The 18905-nt window shown below is 37.7% G+C and overlaps 1 protein-coding gene across 6 annotated transcripts; it reads right to left on the bottom strand.

The window, feature by feature from the left end:
* Positions 1-1823: 1823 nt before the first annotated feature.
* COX18 (cytochrome c oxidase assembly factor COX18) lies at positions 1824-18020 on the bottom strand. 6 transcript variants are annotated; one of them, XM_079152960.1, is made up of 6 exons: positions 17504-18020; positions 15601-15701; positions 12721-12884; positions 12237-12361; positions 10008-10115; positions 1824-3371 (listed from the first exon to the last, which is right to left on the bottom strand). In XM_079152960.1, exons 1-6 carry the CDS (start codon positions 17927-17929, stop codon positions 3321-3323), a joined length of 975 nt encoding a protein of 324 aa, XP_079009086.1. In that variant the 5' UTR covers positions 17930-18020; the 3' UTR covers positions 1824-3320. The 6 variants fall into 6 exon arrangements, with proteins under 6 accessions (XP_079009086.1, XP_079009088.1, XP_079009085.1 ...); XM_079152959.1 differs by lacking the exon at positions 1824-3371 and adding an exon at positions 4424-7253 and having other exon boundaries at positions 10004-10115; XM_079152957.1 differs by lacking the exon at positions 1824-3371 and adding an exon at positions 4424-7253.
* Between the last annotated feature and the right edge of the window lie 885 nt (positions 18021-18905).

Below are 18905 nucleotides of genomic sequence, written 5' to 3'. Positions count from 1 at the left end.
AGTGGGCCACGTCTTCATCAATTAAACCTGCACATATTTCAGGTGAAATGCCAAAGGGCTTTTTAGATGTGACTGATTAAGGACTTTGAAATATAAAAATCATACCGGATTTTCAGAGTGGGTCTAATGTACTCATGTGGAACTTTATGAGGGGGGGAAGGAGGATCAGGATGAGAGACCAGATGCAGCCACAGAAAGGGTTGGAGTGAAGCAGGTTGTGAGCCAAGGAGTTTGGGCAGCCTCTGGAAACTAGCATAGGCAAAGCATTCTCCACTAGTCCTTCAGAAGGGACATAGCCCTGCAGAACTGTTTCAGCTTCTGAGTCCCAGAACTATAATATGTTGTGTTGCCTTAGTCAGTAAGTGGCAGTAATATGCTACAGCAGCAACCAGAAACTAATGCACAGCTGAGACTTCATATGTTAAAATTCTGGCTACCTATTTTAGGACAAGGGACCTGTGAGATCTCTTAGCTTTGGCTCTTTCTCCTGAGGTGTCATATTTGCTTTTTCTTCAGCAATACAAGCTTTCTTTGCTATCAGTGTCTTCTGGGCAACACCCTGACTTTGTCATACATTCAGTTTTGGGCTAGTAGGAAGGCTGGTTGGGCCTTCACTGCACATGATTCAATTCCCCACAGCCAGCTGACTTGATCTCAGCACATCTTCTTAGTTCATATTTCCAAGAGTGGTCTGATTGGTTCCACTGGGGCTGTGTGATCAACCCTGGCCCAATCACCTATGGCTTAGAGTAAGACTGAGTTATCAAGTGAGATTTATTCCTGAAGGGTAGGAAAGAAATTACTAGCATATCTGACATAGTAGTTGAGACAGCTGAGTGGAAGCTGTCACATGCATCATCTGCTTTGCTACTGATGTCACCCAGTGTGATGACAGGATTGGAGAGAGGGGGAGCCAGGAAAGGAGAGGGATGACCAAGTAGCAGATAGATGTCAGAAAAAAGGAAGGTAGGGAGTAGGGAGCCAGTTGGCATGTGCGTAAACAGAAAGCTACTTTTACATAGAGCAGGGAACTAATGATCTATAAACAAAAATTGGATGTGCCCCCTTCCACCATCCTAAGTTACCTGGAAAAAGAGGGAAGAAAGATTTGAAAGGGATGCAGAAATATTAGGAGAGTTTTGTTTACTCTGTAGTAGAGACAAGAAGAGCAGAGTGGGAAGGTTTGGGAGGGTAGGGGTGCAGTGGGAGATTCATTAAATAAAAGGAACCCTAGATCAAGATGAGAAGAAAAGTTTGGGAGACAGTAAATGACAGGAAGCACCAGAAATCAGGCATAGCAGATTTAACCAACCCCAAGTTTCCCAAAATAATTAGCCCTAGCTGTGCCTCTGTGGATAGGGTTGTATTGCTGAATGTGTCCCAGATCACAGAAGCAGGACAGTGACAAGATCTGGTTCTAGAGACCAAGCTCAGTAGGAAGCCACACTAATTTCCTTGTACCATCTTTTGAAAGATTCTTAAAATGTTTCTTAAAAATAACAATTATACTCAGAAAACATCTTGACAACATACTGTCTTTTCAAATCTTATTTCGAAGCTTGTATCTTTTATTCTAACTATAATAGCTAGTTTGGACCTAGTGGTTTATAAAACTAATAACTAAATAAATAAATTTGCTGATATACCACTCTAGGGTTCTTCTGGGTAGATAACGGTAGGCTTTCAAGAGCTTGATATGAGTGAATGTTAGTTATTCCCCACTCCCGCCCTGCAGCTTCATTATTAGTACCCAGTTTTAGTCTATAATTTGAAGCTTCTACATACTGTACATAAAGGAAGATAACACCCTCTGCACCAAAACCATTCAGTAGTGGTTATATTGTAGGGCTCAACCAGAATTGATACTACCTCTACATGAGAATTTAGTTTTGCAAACAATGTTTTGGGTGTGACAGATCACTACAGACATGCTAAGGTATTAATAACTTGCTGCCGACTGTATTTGAAACAATTATTTTATTTGCAGAAATGCAGCACTTTTCCTCCAGATTTATAGGTGTAAGTAAAAGGAAGGAGAAGTGCACCACACTTTCAAGTTGCAAATAAATGCACATTATTTTTATTTGATTCCAGATTCCTAAAAAGAAATTTCACCACCTCAATCACACATTTTTACAAGCCAGCTCACTGGCAGGAAGACTGTCCACAGTTCTTAATATTTAGCACATATACAAAAATCAAACTTTGTAAATTAAAGAAAAAAATATTTTCATCTATTCAGTATTTTGAAAATTTGCTGAATCCTGATCTTTTGAGCTTTTTATGTTCTTTCTTTTTATAAACTATGAATTTTTAAATTTCATCATACACGAGATTCACGTACCAACTTGATCTTATGTATTGTTATACCAAGATTACAGATCTACAGAATTCTCCAGTAACATTAACTTGCCCCATTATTAGTTTTTCACTTTCTTAAGGAATTATTAAGGAGATATCTGGAGGCTTCATACTTCTTATATTAGCAAAGAAGAATACATATAAATTCAGATTTTTTTAGGACTTTGCTTGAAATATTCATGAACCAAATTCAGATATAAAGACATACATGCATACATACATACACATTATGTATTCTTATATTCTTATATTTGTATGAATTTTTTAGTTTAGTTGTATAACCAGTAAAAACAACAAAAGTTTTAGTAACTTCCAGGTAAATAAAATTATCTATGGGTTAAATGCTGCATGAATTCCAACTTTCCAAAGCTAAATGCTTTCATAAAATACTATCAGAATGTATATATAAATATAATGAATAGAAATTAGAAAATAATGTTATTGTAACTTAAATTATACTTGTAAAATTTTGTAAGGTTCAAATAGAAAAATTTCCATCAATTCATATAACTTCCAAATTATAGCTGGGCACAGTAGTGCACACCTGTAATTCCAGTGTCCTGAGTGGTTGAGGCAGGAGGATCAGAAGTTTGAGGCTAGCCTTAGCAACTTAGCAAGACCAACTTAAAATAAAATTAAAAAGGGTTGGGGATGTAGCTCAGTGGTAAAGTGCTATTGGGTTCAATCTCCAGTACCCACACCGAAAATATTCATATTATATGGGTGCTGCTAGGACAGCTCATAAGACAGTGTTTTTAATGGAAACTCACTGTTTTATAGCATATTTATATGAAGCTTTAAATATTTATCTTTAATATAAAAATATAAATTTTTGCATGGTTTCAAAAATATTTTGCCTCAAAATTTAACAGTCCACATTCTGTGGTCATTTTAGGATAATACACAAGAGAATAAAACAAACTACATTCTTTTAATTTTTTTTTCTAGAGTCTGCACTCCTACTGGTTCCAGGGCTGAATCTGATATTGAGGCAATTTCAGAGATGATTTCTGAAAAAGAAGAAGAAAAAGTAAAAAGAAACAATGTAATTCCTGGAATCCACAGAGTAGGAAAATATGAAGGCATAAAGATGATTTAAAAGACACATTAAAATATAGAAGCTACTGAAGTGTACCTGCACACTCATTTTTTTTTCACACCGATTTCTTCAATGTGGTCTATGAGGACTGCTCTACCTTCTGACATGAGGTTTGGTTTGGTCTTTTGCTCTTGAATTCTTTTAAGGATAACTGAAGAGCAGGGCTGTCGCTCAGAGGTATAGAGCACTTCCCTGGCAATATCAAGGTTCTGGGTTCAATCTTCAGTTGAGAAGAAAAAAAAAATTAACTGAAAGGGGGTTTTTCACCAAGTCTGTTATTTCCCCTTAAGTTCCTTAATGTGGTTCTGCAACATCTCCTGGGGTTTCTGTGAATGTGGCTATTAAGGAAATTGATTTTTTTTTCTTTTGTAAGCCTCTCATTTCCACCTATGACATCTGACCAGTATAGGAATTGTTTAGGTTTTCTCTCATGATGGTCCCCAATACAGACTTCCTGAACTCTGCAGGGCCCAAGGTGGAGCTCTGCCACCAGTTCCTCTAACTCTGGGGAAATAAGTGGGCCAGACAGCAAGATGTCAAAGGTCTTAACAGTATTTGTGTCCTATCCCTTTTCAGCAGACCACCTCCCCTGACCTCAGATTCTGGAACTGCTGCAGTATATAACTATTGCAGAATTAGGAAAAAAGGCTATGGACTTATGATTTTTTTGAAATATCTCTTTCTACTTAAAAAGAAATGGAGTCTTTTCTTTTAAGTCAGGTGACTGCTTCACCAAAGTTCATAACACACCAGTTTTATTTACACATGGATAAAGATTTTCTTATCAACCTCTGGGTTACACCTCATCATAAATTATGTTGAGATCTGGAAGGGCCTTGTACTCTCAAATTTAGTGTATATTTGAAAAGCAGTTTCAAATCTGAAGGTTTAAAGATGAAAAAGCGATAGGAAATTAGGTAAAATCTTTTGAAAAAAGATAAATACACATCTTTGTATCAAAGGCCAAGTTGTTCCAGAAATTGTACCTGCCAAAATATTTCTCAAATTCCCTTTCTTTTTACGATGATAAAATCAGTAAACACATTTCTGCCTCTGCTTCCTTGATTTGTACATGTTGCAAACATAAATGACCCCTGACTTATAATGGTCCAACTTCCAATTTTCAACTTTATAATGATGCAAAATTGATATTAAAGATATCTCTTCAGTAGAAACGATACTATAAACTTTTAATTTTGATCTTTTCTAGCCTAGGGAGCTGTAGCTCCCAGTTAGACAGACATTAAGAAGGGTAAACAACTGATCCTCTAAAGTGTACTGTGCTGCTGAGCTATGATGTTTAATAGGTGTGTTAAATGCATTTTTGACCTATGCTATTTTCAGTTTACAATGGGTTTATCAGGATGTATAGTCATTTTTCTTTATTCACAGTAGTTGTTCCTACAAAATTCACAAACACTGAATTAGTGAATACTGAATCATTGCTCCTGGGGAACATATGAGATTAAGATCCTGCAAGTTCTGACATTTTTGTCAACAGAGCAGTACATTATATTGGTTCATTAACACTAAACTCTGTCAACAGCTCTGTAACTCATGGACACATATTTATTCTCTCTGAAAGGCCCATTAGTCTTATGCTTAAAAACATTAGATAAACACTTCAGGACCACTGTAAACTGCAAAAATCACCAACAAAAAGCAAAGAAACAAGAACATGGTAGCAATCTGCAAAGGAGAACTAAAAGTGTCACCTTGTTTCCTCTGGAAGAATGTGCTTCATGTGACTCCAATTTTTGACTCTAAGTATTGATTTTGGGGGACGTGAATAAATTTTAATAAGTAGCAAGTTTGCAAATACAAAATCCATAAATAATGATTGGCTATACCTAAATTTCAATTCCTTCACTGTGACTGGGCAGTAGTTGCTTCAATTAGGCAGTCTACACCATAATTGGGAAATAAAGAACCTAGTCTCAACTGCCACCATTCATCTCTGAAATCTCAGCGAACTAGAGTAACATGGTAATGCCGATTCTTACCTCTGTAGGTTTCATTTTTATATTAAAAACTGCTTAAATTCATTAAATGGGCCAACTAAGAGTTAACAGATATCAAATAAATTACAAATCAATTTTGCTTTAGTTTTCATTTTATTGTAAAACATCAAGATGGTATGACAGGGTTTCTTAGAATCAGGTCCATATTTTAACTCAAGGAAATTTTATAATCTTCTCAAATATCTGTCAAATTTGTTCCTAAATATTCAGCCACAATTAATTTTATCATGTTTCCAAATTAAGCAAACTGAAGTCATAATTTCAATTATCTGTGAAGTTTTCCTATGCTGAGTCTCTTTCATAAGCCCACTGGAGTATTTTATCCTTCCAAATAATAACAGTTTAAAATCATCTTCATAATATGTAACTGCCCTTCTAGTTTTCTGCCTTTGACTACATAAACTTAATGCCTAAAAAAAAAATTTCTACCTTAGTCTCTAGCAGTATTCAGTGTCATACTCTGTATTCCAGAGTTCTTAAATAGAAAATGGAATGTACAGGGTTTGGTTTTTTTTGTTTGTTCTGTTTTTTTTGTGGTACATGGGATTAAAACCAGGTCCTAGCACATACAAGTCCAAGCAAAGTGCTCTACCACTTGAACTACATCTCCAGTCTTTTTATTCATTCATTCTTAATTTTGAAATAGGATCTCCCTAAGTTGCCCAGGCTGGAAGAAAACTTTTGATCCTCCTGCCTCAGTCTCCCGAGTAGCTGGAATTACAGGTATGTGATGCCACACCCAGTAGAAGGTACTTTTTTGTGGGGTACCAGGTATTGAACTCAGGGACACTCAACCACTGAGCCACATCCTCAGTCCTGTTTTGTATTTTATTTAGAGACAGGGTCTCACTGAGCACCTCCCCTTTGCTGAGGCTGCTTTGAACTCATGATCCTGCCTCAGCCTCTTAAGCTGCTGGGATTACTGGGATTACAGGCATGAGCCACTGCGTCCCGCAAATTGTACACCTTTTGTTCTTTCAGAGGAGGGCCAGAAGACATTATCTATATTAGGTAGTTGTATGAGTATACCATTCTACTGCAGGTATTTCAACCACATATGAACAGCAACATATGTTCTTTTAAGATTTCTTGATTAAGAGTTCCAAAAGACCTTTGGGGTAACAACAAAGGTCCTTAGAAAGTGAGTTCAAGTTTTCACTGAAGAGAAACCAAACACAGCCTTTTATCAGATACCCAAAAGAGTCTGTAATTCTGCCCCCTTCCAAAATACTAAGAATCACCTCACTATATCCTTTTATTTTACAAAATCTTTAATATGTGGAACTTTTTATAACAATTTGACATCATTCAGTATCTGATCCCATTCTCTAAACACCTCTAACATGTTGGAATTTTATAAATTAGGGCAGGTACTTTAATTCCTTTCTTACACTCTTTCACAATTAAACATACTACATTTCTAGCACTTCAAAGATTTTAATTATTGTCAAAGATATCTGGATTATAGCTTAACCCATAGAACTTAGAGTTCATGATTTTTATATAAAGGCAAATTAATATCTGAATATATCAATATATCAACCTAAATATATTAAGGTCATAATGACACAACCATTTCAACATTATTGGAAAATATGTCATTTTCTTGAAATGAACTTGGCATAGAAGGCAGCAAAGAGGTCTTTATAAGGAGTATCTGAATCGGATTTGGTCAATGGTATTTGGCAAAGTCGGCGAAATCTAGGAGAACGCAGCAGCAAGTTCTGTGAAAGGCCCATGAAGCTGGAGCATAACCAGTAGAGAACAATTGACTAAAAAGAGAGAACATGGATATTAGTGCCTGTCCATTCTTCAAGGACACCAAAGTCCAGAGACACAGAAGCAATAAAATATAAATACATATATATATATATATATATACACACATATAATATACAACAATCTCTAAATGAAGTACACTGGGACCAAGCAAACCTGTGCAGCTATTAAATACTGTGAGGGATTTAATAGGTAATAAAGTTAGAAAGAAAAACCAAAAAGCAAAAAAAAAAAAAAAAAGTATTTATAGCATCAAGTGGATGGCAGAAAGCAGTTGCCAGGTGAGGCCCAGAAGTGATCTTACTTCCCCTTTGGCAACAAAGCACACTTTTCTCCACCAAAGGTCTGATAAATTGGTTATATATTGAGGTGGAATAATGAAAATTGGGCTGTGGCATTTGCAATAACAACATTAAGACTCCCTAGACCTTATTTTCCCCCATGTACTCATTTATCTTCCCCCAATTTTCCCCATAACCAGTTTCTCAGCAGAGTCAAGAATGCATCATCTTTGCCTTCTTGAGACAGTTTCAGCATTATCTGCATCTTTCTTTTGTGTTATCACCCAGACTATTTAGGTTGATGACCAAGTTCTACAGACTCTCAAAACCCTACTATTCACACATCTGTTCCAAACTTTCTTTGGCATCAGGTCAGTCCCCACGAGCAAAACCATGTGGTTGCTCAGTTCTGGTTCTAGAGTCAAAACGCTTGAGTTTGAATCCTATTTGCCTTGTATCTGACTTTTCATAAACTATTTTTCTTTTGTTTCAGTTGCTTCACCTAAAATAGGCCAGAAACAGATGTACTTCAGAAGACTACTTTGAGGAATAAATGAGCTATTTCATACAGTGTGATAAGCACAGTATGTGGCCTATGTTAAGCACTTGCATGTTCCAAAATAAGTCTTTCAGGTAGAAAGTAATATGTCATCAAAAGTAGATTAGCACACCAGTTAGGAGCAATGACCGAACAGCCTAGATGTGTGTTAAAACCCAGCCTAAGCAAGTAAGTGACCTTGGAGTTATTTAACCTACTTGTGCCTCAATCTCCTCAGTACCAAAGTAGAGATTCTGAGTACCTAACTCATTGTACTTTTGGGAGAATTAAATGAGGTAATGTACCTAAAACATTTTAAAGTGCCTGGCATGAAGTCAACACTGAATAAACAGGTATCATTGTCTCAGGGACTACAACCTATCATGTAAATATCAATCCCTCTTCTTCATGAGCAACAAAATCCAGATTTTTCAGCTGGGCACACTACCATCTTACAGGGGAAGAAAAAAAGAAAGAATATACGTACTTCTCAGTCTCTTCTGCAGCCAAGTTTGGCCACACAATTAAGATGTAAATACAATAGTTTGGTAGGACAGCTGGTAATGCTTATTAAAAGAAGCTGATTGTATTTAAAGCACCCTTTACCAATCCAGCAAAATAACAAGCTCTAGAAGTCATCATGACCATACTTAATGAGAGAAATCAGAAGGTGTGGATAATGGAGTAGAGACAGGTAGGCACACCTGTAATCCCAGTGACTTGGGAAGCTGAGGCAGGAGGATAACATGTTCAAGGTCAGTCTCAGCAACTTAAGAGAAACACTTGTCTCAAAAAATTTTTTAAAAAGTACTGAAGATGGGGCATAATGGTAAAGCATCCTTGAGTTTGATCCTCAGTACCACAAAAGAAGGAAAAAAAAAAAAAGAAAAGCAGGGTGGGTCTCAACTGTCTTCATGGACTCTGCACATCTTTCCTAAACCATCTAACTCTTGGTTTCCTATGTTTGACAGAATAAACTCGGGTACTCAAGACAGTTTTTCAGATGTGTTAACTTATTCAAAACCCAATTCTTCACTGAAACTTCATTGCTCCTATTTTATTTCATTGGTGGTGGTGGGGGGAGTTCTTTGGTTGAACTGGTATTGTTTATTACCAGAAATCTGTACAAGTCTACTTTTATGGAATATTTTACAACAATACTACCATTATAAAAAAGGATTATAAAACATACTTGATACTACTTCATTAATTCTCATAGACATTATGTTGTGTATCTCAGAGATGAGGAAATTTATTTTACACAGGATTAAGGACAGAATTATATTCAAGTGATAGCTTAAAAAACATTTTGATGTAAAAAACATATTATTCTAATCTCTAAAACAACTACTGTGAATTACTTTAATATTTGCTGATACAACCCTAACTACAAGCAACCAGTATATTCTACTTAATGGTCTGTGTTGGCTTTGAGTAAACATGGAGCTACCTGCCACAGCTATAAAGTATCTGTTGGAAATACCAAAGGAATGGAATAACTACAAAGAACTATTTTTATCTAAAGTTTAATTAGGCATAAATCAGAACAATATTATCTAATATTATCTAATTCCTCTAGTCTGTCTATACAGAAATAAAAAGTTCAATATATCAACTAATCAAATAAGGCAAATATATTCATGGTATGATGCAAAATACTTAGCAAGATCGAAAAAACAGAGGCAGGAAAAGGAGTTTGATTTAGTAGGAGAGTTAAGACACATTCACATAAAAGAAGATTAATCAATCCCAAGAAATGTCCAAATTTCTTGGTGATAGAAACAGAGTAGCTTAGTTACTATAAATACTCCCAAATCAGTAAGAAATCAAGTAGCCAGAGGAAATTCAATGAAAGAGGCAGGATCCCAGTTAAACTCAGGACAGAGAATATTTAGCATATGACACACACAATGCTGGTGCTTACTCACGGAAGGTACTGTTGCAGCAATTGGAATCATCAATATTGATACAGCACGGACAAAGTATGTAACATACTTCTGAAATCGAGACATTCCAATTTTTTGTAGAGCAAAAATCTGAAGGGGGAGAATACACACACACACACACACACACACACAATGATTAGTACAATGCATATGATATCAGACAAGCTTTACAATACAAGTTGATTTCTAACTGGCCTCCCCCAGTAAAAAAAAGGACTGGGGTATAGTCCAGTGGTGAAGTCATTGCCTATCTGCGCAAGGCCATGAGTTAACTACCCAGTACTGCAAAAAAAGGAAAAGCAAAGAAAAATTAAAACAAAGATAAATTTATATGACTGATCATCCATCTTAAAAAAACTTAATAATTATGCAGATTTCTTCAATGGAGCTTAAAGAATCCCTACTTATAGTTCCTGGTATAGAAAAGGCATTCAATAAATATCTCACAGATTTGTGATCTGATTACTTGGAGTAAAGGGAAGAGCCAAGGCTAGGAAAAGCAGTTATGACATGTGAATTATTTATTTAAGAGGAAGCACAGTGTAATGATCATCCAGAACCAAACTAGTTAGGGTCAGACAGTAGCTCTGCAGTTTTAGTGGCTAAATAACCTTGCACCACTTTTAATCTTTCTGTGCCTTTTTTTCCCCTCCTTAAAATAGGGTAATAATAATCAGGGTTAATAATCAAATGAGTTAATTCATGTACATTGCTTACAAAAATGCCTAGCACGTATTGTAGATTAAATAAAAACAAATTTTTATTAGTAATTAGATGGTATGGAGGAAAAGACCAGAGCACTGATATTAATTCATTTTAACCTTTGTTTATTGCTACATTTTTTATAGCAAATATTCATTATCAACCAATTCAGAGGGCTGTGCTAGGTGCTCTTAGGAAACATATTTAGACTACATATGAAGTCTTTCCTCAAGAAACTTTTCCTTGAAAAAATAAATAAACAGTATGCAAAAAATATTTTTAAACCGATGTATCAGATTTCCCAAACAAGGATCAGTGGATCTGAGGTCTGTAAGATTCCAACCAGGGTAAAAAATTTTTAGCCAGAAATGGTGGCACATGCTTGTAATCCCAGCAACTAGGGACCCTGAGGGAAGAGAATTGCAAGTTTAAGATCAGCCTCAGTGACTTTACAAAATAAATAAAAAAGGGCTGGGGATATAGCTCAGTGGAAGAATGTCCCTTGGTTCAATCCCCAGTGTCAAAAAAAAAAACAAAAAAAACTAAGGTTTCTTCCAGTTCCATGTATGGTCTATTCAGAGCCTGAGTCTGAGACTGAGAATGGCTTTGTGTGTGTGTTGCTATGGACAGAACCCAGGAGAGTTTAACCCCTGAGCTACGGGGGAGTCTTTAAAAAAAATTTTTTTTTTAAATATTAAGACAGGGCCTTAATAAGTTGCCTAGGTTGGCCTCAAACTTGCAATCCTCCTGCCTCAGCTTCTTGAGTTGCTGGAATTACAGAAATGTGCCACCACAGTCAGCTGAGAAAGGTCTTTATGAAATTATAAGCATGCCTTCAAACTGTTGAATAAGGCAGCATGGGATAATGGCTTAGAGGTGACTGAGAAGTCATACTTTATATTTATTTATTTTCTCACTTCATCTTGTAAAAGAAATTCAATGACTTTTCCAAGATCATTTAGCCAGAAAATGGCAGTCAGGTACTGACTATGTCCCAACCCTACAAATTCACATTTTAAGCATATATATAAAATATTACTCTATTGTGGGAATAAAATCAGATTAATTGGCGTGGAGCTGTAGCTCAGTGGTAGAGTGCTTGCCTTGCATGTATGAGGCACTGGGTTCCATCCTCAGCACCAGATAAAATGAATAAATAAAATAAAGGTACTGTGTCCATCTGCAACTAAAAAAATATTTATAAAAATCAAACTGATCAAGCATCTTAATTATTATATTTACCAAAAGTAAATTATAAAACTCAATGTATTAAAATTGGGTAATTTGAGAGCTAAAAGAGACTTTAGAAGTGTTCTAATTCAGTGCTCTTATTTTAATTATGAGAATGCTGTGATGAAGAAAGGTTACAGGACTGGCATAAGTTAATGTCTCAATTGTAGCTCAGAGGTATCTCCACCAACTCAAACATATGTACACAGGATGTCAGAACGGCAGCCACAAAGTCCCAATAACTTAAATGTCAAACAAATATCACTTAAAATCACTGACCTCAACTATTAATAAATTGGTGACACCAACAGAGACAGGAAGAATCCAAGTGGAATCCAGCAAAGTGAGGTCAGGAAACCAGAGGATCCCACCAGTAGCTAACTGCTCCTGAACAGAAAAACCTGCTAAAATAGTTTTATAAATAACATAAAGAAATTCTTAAAAATACCAGAGGGAAGTATACAAAACCTAAGTAGCTTGACAATTCTAATAAGGTATCCCTCACACTAAAGACCTGCATTGAAATAAGGATATTTTCACTCACAATATGTTTTTCTTTTTTCTTTTTTTTTTTTTTGTTATTTTTTTGGTCAACACAAAATATGTTTCTTAACAGAGTTAGCTTATTTACACTTCAGATTTTAAATTCTATACCTTATATGAAAGAGAGTAAATGGTAATTATGAAAATTATGATTTTTTTTTCTTGAGTACAACAATGTTAGAGAATTTATTTGGGAAAGGAGAACTTCCATAATAGTTACCTTCTGTGTGTACTGCCCCTGTGCTAAAATTCCGGAGGGCAACAGAAATGAAGATCCACATTGGAAACTGAATCCAAACCAACAACGTGGCTTTGAAAGGATGGCAGTTGTCCCGAACATACAGCTCTGAAACAAGCCTCCTCATATTCTTTAGATAAGTGAGCCTAGTTGAGGGACGAGGGTAAGAAGATAATGTCAATCGATTACTAGTAGTTCTTCATCCCCAAAGCACAAACACACACGTTATGATTACTGGTTAAAAGGGATCTTAATTATCATAAGTTGTGCAAGGGGCTAGCTAAGCAAAAGGCAAATTAAACCTTTACTGAAACTTTTAATAGCAATGTACAAAACTACATAACAATGTGATAAATCTGACATCTTTAGACCATAGGCTTTGTCTCTATCGGCTATTGTCTTTAGTCAATTAGGTATTTTTTTTCCTTTTGTTGTTGTTTTTGTACTAGGGATTAAACCTAGGGGTGCCTTAACACTGAGCTATGTCCCCAGCCCATTTTATATTTTATTGAGACAGGGTCTAAGTTGTTTGGGGCCTCACTAAATTGCTGAGGCTGGCATCATATTAGGGATCCTCCTGCCTCAGCATCCTGAGTTGCTGGGATTACAGGCCAGCATCACTGTGCCTGGAGGCCAATTAGGTTTTAACAGGAAATTTCACTACTGACATGGTCTGATTACAATTAATATCAGAAACATTAAAGCTGGAAGTCCATTTTATTCAAATCTCTGCATGGCTATACCTTATCACTTGATTTCTTTAACTTTTATAGCTATATGGTTTTGTACTGTATATTCCTTTGTACTGTATATTGATCTCCATTTCTCAGTCAACTCTCATGAAGAGTCTCTCAATCTGTTCTGTTTACCATATTAATTACTTCTGTTCAAAAGTCTAGTTTCTTTGAAAGGCAAGTGTTGAGTTTTATTCATCTTTAAATCTCTTACATCATAAACCTGCGGCACTAGGGACTAAATCCAAGGGAGCACTACCACAAAGCTACATCCCCAGCCCTTTTTGTATTCTGAGAAAGGATCTTACTATGTTGCCGAGGTTGGTCTCCAACCTGCAATCCTCTTATTTCAGCTTCCTGAGTCACTGGGATTACAGGTGTGCACCACTGTACCCGGCTTCCTGGGTATTTATACATTTTGTATAAGGCAGGCATTCAATAGTTTTGTTTAACTTAATCAAACTATAGTATTAGATTAAGATAGTACATACAGACATTCTGGGCCTTCCTCTTTTTTCAACTTTACCTCATTACTTCTCTACAGACACCTGCATATTGTGGTTCCTAAAGGACTTTTAATTGCAGGGGAGTACCAGGGATTGAACTCAGGGGCACCTGACCACTGAACCACATCCCCTGTCCTATTTTGTATTTTATTTAGAGACAGGGTCTCAATGAATTCATTGAGTACCTCACTTTTGCTGAGGCTGGCTCTGATTTCATGAACCTACTGCCTCAGCCTTCAGAACCGCTAGGATTATAGGCATGCACCACTGAGCCTGGCCTGAATGACTTTAAGTCATCCAACAGATCAGACTTCCACAAAAGCATAGTTTTGGAAGTATTATATGACCTAACAGACTCCCAAGACAATACTGCTAAAAATACAGGAAGTCTTCATCAGATATGTCTTCCTACAAAGTCAACAATTTGTGTAAGGATGGATAAAGACAACAATCCTGCCAGTACTACAAAAGTAAGGTGCCACATGTCTTATCTAGTCTATGTTCATAATCTAGGTGATTAGCAATTTATCTGTTGGTTTGACCTTTGGCTAAAGTCATTGGTTTTCTCTGAAAGGTAAATTTGCAAAACTATAAGATTGCCAGCTTTTGCCAAATAGACATTTAATTATCACAGTGATTTTTTTAAATGTCAGGTCTTTTTTGCACTAAATATAGACACAAACTTACATTAAAGATAGTTAGCAAATATATACCTATATAGAATACATGAATAACTATACTTAACACATATTTGTACTACAAAACCCTTATTTTTCTCATTATTGTGAACCAGTGACTACTTTGTCACAGTCTAGTAAAGACTGAAATAGACTAGGTAGTAGCTTAGGTGGCCTGAAGCAGGATTTACAAGTTACTGCAGACATCCTTGGGCACAATAAAGCACCCTTGGACAAGGGCTTTCCAAGAGGCACAGAACAACCACAGTGGATCCGCAGCACCTTGGCTATACAAGTGCTTTCACTATGGCACTAACGTTTTCTACTTCCCCTTTCATATGGGTTATTACCTGCTGTATCTTTTCAAAAGGGTCAAATTTGCAAATTTCTGTCATTTGGGGACCCATATTCCAACAAAATGACAAAGTATCTTCATGCTGTAAAGCCTTTCTTGATGCCCTAGTTCTTTGCCCATACCCTTTATACACTCCTCAATTTGCTACTATCATTATTTGATGATAGGCATTTTTCAGTGGGCTGGAGTCCCTTGAGTATAGGAATAAAGCTGAGTAAGGTAGTCCCAGAACTTGGGAGGCTGAGATGGAGGGATCATTAGAGCTCAGGATTTGGAGAACTAGGAAAGATGCCACCTCAAAAACAAAACACACACACACACACACACACACACACACACACACACACACACACATCCATAAGTAGGCTCTTATCTTTGTTCTATTTGTTTGCTTCCTATTCAATATATAAAACTGTTATGCTACATACTGATTTATTAGAATATGAAATAGGAACTACTCTCCTGACAAATCTACAGCATACCCAAACCTATAATTAACATCATTTACATGTTTTACACACACACACACACACACACACACACACACACACACACACACACTCGTGGTCTATATGCATAAAATTACTTACCTGGTAATTCTTTTGGACCATCCCAACTGACTTGCATAAACTGCAACTTCATGGTTAAGATGCCTGGCAATGTTTTTTATTTCTGGTTGCAAATTTTCCACCTAGCTAAAGGAAAAGTAGAACTTGTTATGAGCACATAAAGGATCTTCATTCATAACCTCTCATAATTTTATTCTTACCTCATTTTAAAATTGTGTTCTATGTCAAGAAACTTTAAGTTTAAGCATAAGATGTCCATTCGCCTAAGACGTCCTTAGTTACAAATTCGAATTCTGGCTTGTACACCTAGTTGTTTAATCTTAAGCAAGTTATTTAACCCCTAAAATCCTGCTCCCTCACTTTTACAAAAGACATAACAGCACAGGACTATAAGTATTAAATGAACACTGCACCAAGGGTTTCACTGTTCCACCCCTAGATTTCCCAGTAGAATAAAAGGAGAAAACAGCACACTATTAATAAGCTTTAGTATGCTGATAGCCACAACACCAAAAATAAAAAGTACATTTATTCTTGCCCTGTGTTCTTTCTGTAAAGCAGCTCACTGCCTTCATGCTGTTGCTACCTTTCTTGTTTTGCTTCCCAGTGACTTCTTCCTAACTATAATCATCTGAAAACATGAACACCATATTTCTGAAATCTCACACATGAATAATCCATTTTTGTTTTCAAAGCACTTAAACCCAAGTTATTCGATTTCATCTCAAGAAACTGTCAAGTAAAGGAAGGGATTGCTATACTGACACCACAGAAAAGAGAAGGAAGTCCTAAAAAGTCAGGTGACAGCAAAACTATTGTAGGTGGTTAAGTGCCAAGATAAGATATCATTTGCAAACTGCTACCTTAGTAATTTCTTTCTAATAAGAAACAAAAGTTGGTATACTTTGGACAAAGATGCTGCTGACATACTGCCTGATAAAACTTTTTAAGATGTTAAGGTCACGCAGTTTTTTGCATACAGTTTCTTCTGTTTTTTTAAAGTGTAATATTTAATGACTTTGATTTTTGTAGAGTGAAAAAAATTACTGGTGAATTATAATTGTACAAAGTAGAATTTGTCCTTAAACGTTTGTACATACAAACGATATTCTGATTTCTTTACTGGTTTCAATCATTAACAAGTCGAGTAACCACTTGTACTTCTGAAGCCAGAATTGGGAACAGGTAGTTAGTGTAGAAATAGGGGATCCCGTCAAATCGAGGAAATGGAGGCCATAAAATCATCAGCCTCTGGAAGTTGGAAACTGCCCCTGGAAGAATGGAATGTCAAGGATCTCTGGAGCCCATTGATTACCAAATTTACCTGCCTTTATCAAGAACTGCAAGCAAGAAGCTGCTAATTAATGCCCCCTGGGCCCTTGCCTGCCTGAATCACCTTGTCCCTCCCCCTGCCCATGGCTTCTCACTTAATGCAAAACCTAGCCTAGTCACGTAGGCAGGAAGGAGAGATAAGGGGGGGAGAGAACTGGAGAACAAAAGAGAATTTAACCTATAAAAGATGTAGGGTGCGCTCACTTCTTGGGACTTTTGAACATCAGCCATGGCCCCCTTCTCCCTGCCGGGAGAAGTCTGTAGTATTAGCTTTAAATAAAACCTGCTTAATCTGCTTGCCTTGGCGTGCTTCTCTAGTGTTCAATCTTCAACATTAGAAGGAGCAGAACTCGTCACCGGTAAATGGCGGTATCACTTCGAGCACAAACCCAATAGGACAAATGAAATTTCAGGTACACGTGTGGCCCAATATTTGCACATCCAATGCTACTTAAAAGTTTTAGCAATAAAGTGGCCATGATGATTAATACTAAGCACTCCGGTAACATCGCGGGATCTAAAGCCCTGGAAGACGTCTATCTTCCACCGCTAAGGCGACGCGCAGGTACTCGCGCTGCTCGGTACTCCTCACCTTGGCCAGGATGTAGTGCTGGTAGGCGGCTAGGGGCAGCGTGACCGCGCCGCGCAGCGCCACAGTGGTGAGCAGAATGCTGCCCCACCAAGGAAGGCCCGAGGCGGCGTGCGCGCCGAGCAGCACTTCCTCAGCCGCCCGCACCGGCGCGGATGCTGCCAGGGCCTCAAACCAGCCGCCCGCACCGCCCGGGGCAACTGCAGAGACTGACGCCACCGCCCACACTGGGAGAGCCGGGGGCTCGGCGCTGCTCCTGAGGGATGGCATAAGAGGCAGGCCCCCAGTCCGGAGCTGTAGGGTAGACAGCAACCGCTGCCACCGACCGCCCATCCGACACAGCATGTCTGTATTTATTGGAGCGGAGCCCAGGTCGCCGGACTCAAGGACCAGCGATTCGCACCCCTCAACCCACACCGCCCTGCGCATGCGCCAGCTGCACTAGGCGTTGCAGCGCTCGCAGGTCTGCGGCCCGGATTGACCTTCCCAAATTGGTGACGTCTTGTGTCGCGCTGTAGATGACGCAGGGATAAGGAAGTCCCACCTTTCCCACGCGGCAGTAGGGAGTTCTGCTGCTCACACGGGAAACTCCAGCGGCTGGGGTGGCACTCGCTCCTCCGAGTCCCGACCCGAACTGCAGAGACAGGGGCGGGGCGTTCTGTAGGGAGAGCTTTCCTTGTAGTCTCGTCTTCAGCGTTCACCTTTCTCTTTTTTTCCAACAAGGCTAATCGTGTTATGTGTAGTGAATTATGCTTGTTATGTGGTTTTTGTGTCCGGAAGTTGATTGCTCACCATTTTTCGTGCATCCGACTGCTTCCGCTAGAGGTTATGTACAATTATAGTGCCCAAGAGTCAAATGCTTTGCTGAAGTGCCGGCTTTCACAGTGACCCTTGTTTCTGGCTTTCCCCAAAGTATTAATCAGCATAATTAAACGTTAGGCATTATTTAGTCTGTGGTATAATATTTCGTTGGTTCATCTGTTCCAGCTAGCGTTTTAAATCCCAGCTGCAAATCGAGTTTCGGTACATTTCATTCATAAATAGTAGCAAAAATCTTGAGTTCAGTATCATATGCAGACTTAAAAAGAGGATGGATCACGGGCAGCACAGTGTATATCTCTAAAGTAAAAATACATCAAAAGAATGAAACATTGAATCTCTACAATGATTAAAAAAATGAATCGTTTTCCCTTCGATGTTGTAACCATTTTGAAATAATATTCTAAAATTTTGATTCAAAAAGTTTTTTTTTTTTAAATATAAACATTGCGTGATGCTAGATCTATGGGAATGAGTTTTTGGTTTTTTTTTGTTTGTTTGTTTTTGTGCCAGGTTTACAGGAGAGTATTTGGCGGGGGTGGGTACTGCTGGGTTAAACCTTATGTATGTTAGGCAAGCACTCTAG

This window comes from Sciurus vulgaris, assembly GCF_902686455.1.
Source record: "Sciurus vulgaris genome assembly, chromosome: 9".
NCBI lineage: Eukaryota > Metazoa > Chordata > Mammalia > Rodentia > Sciuridae > Sciurus > Sciurus vulgaris.
This window is presented reverse-complemented; position numbering and strand designations above follow the sequence as displayed.

What these genes read in the sequence shown, in the direction of transcription:
- COX18 (XM_079152957.1), bottom strand. Translation starts at nt 17,929, where the DNA reads ATGCGCAGGGCGGTGTGGGTTGAGGGGTGCGAATCGCTGGTCCTTGAG. An exon ending in TGGTCCAAAAGAATTACCAG is followed by an intron (nt 12,885 to 15,600) that starts GTAAGTAATTTT and finishes TCCCTCAACTAG; the next exon opens with GCTCACTTATCTAAAGAATA. An exon ending in CCAATTTATTAATAGTTGAG is followed by an intron (nt 10,116 to 12,236) that starts GTCAGTGATTTT and finishes CTCCCCCTTCAG; the next exon opens with ATTTTTGCTCTACAAAAAAT.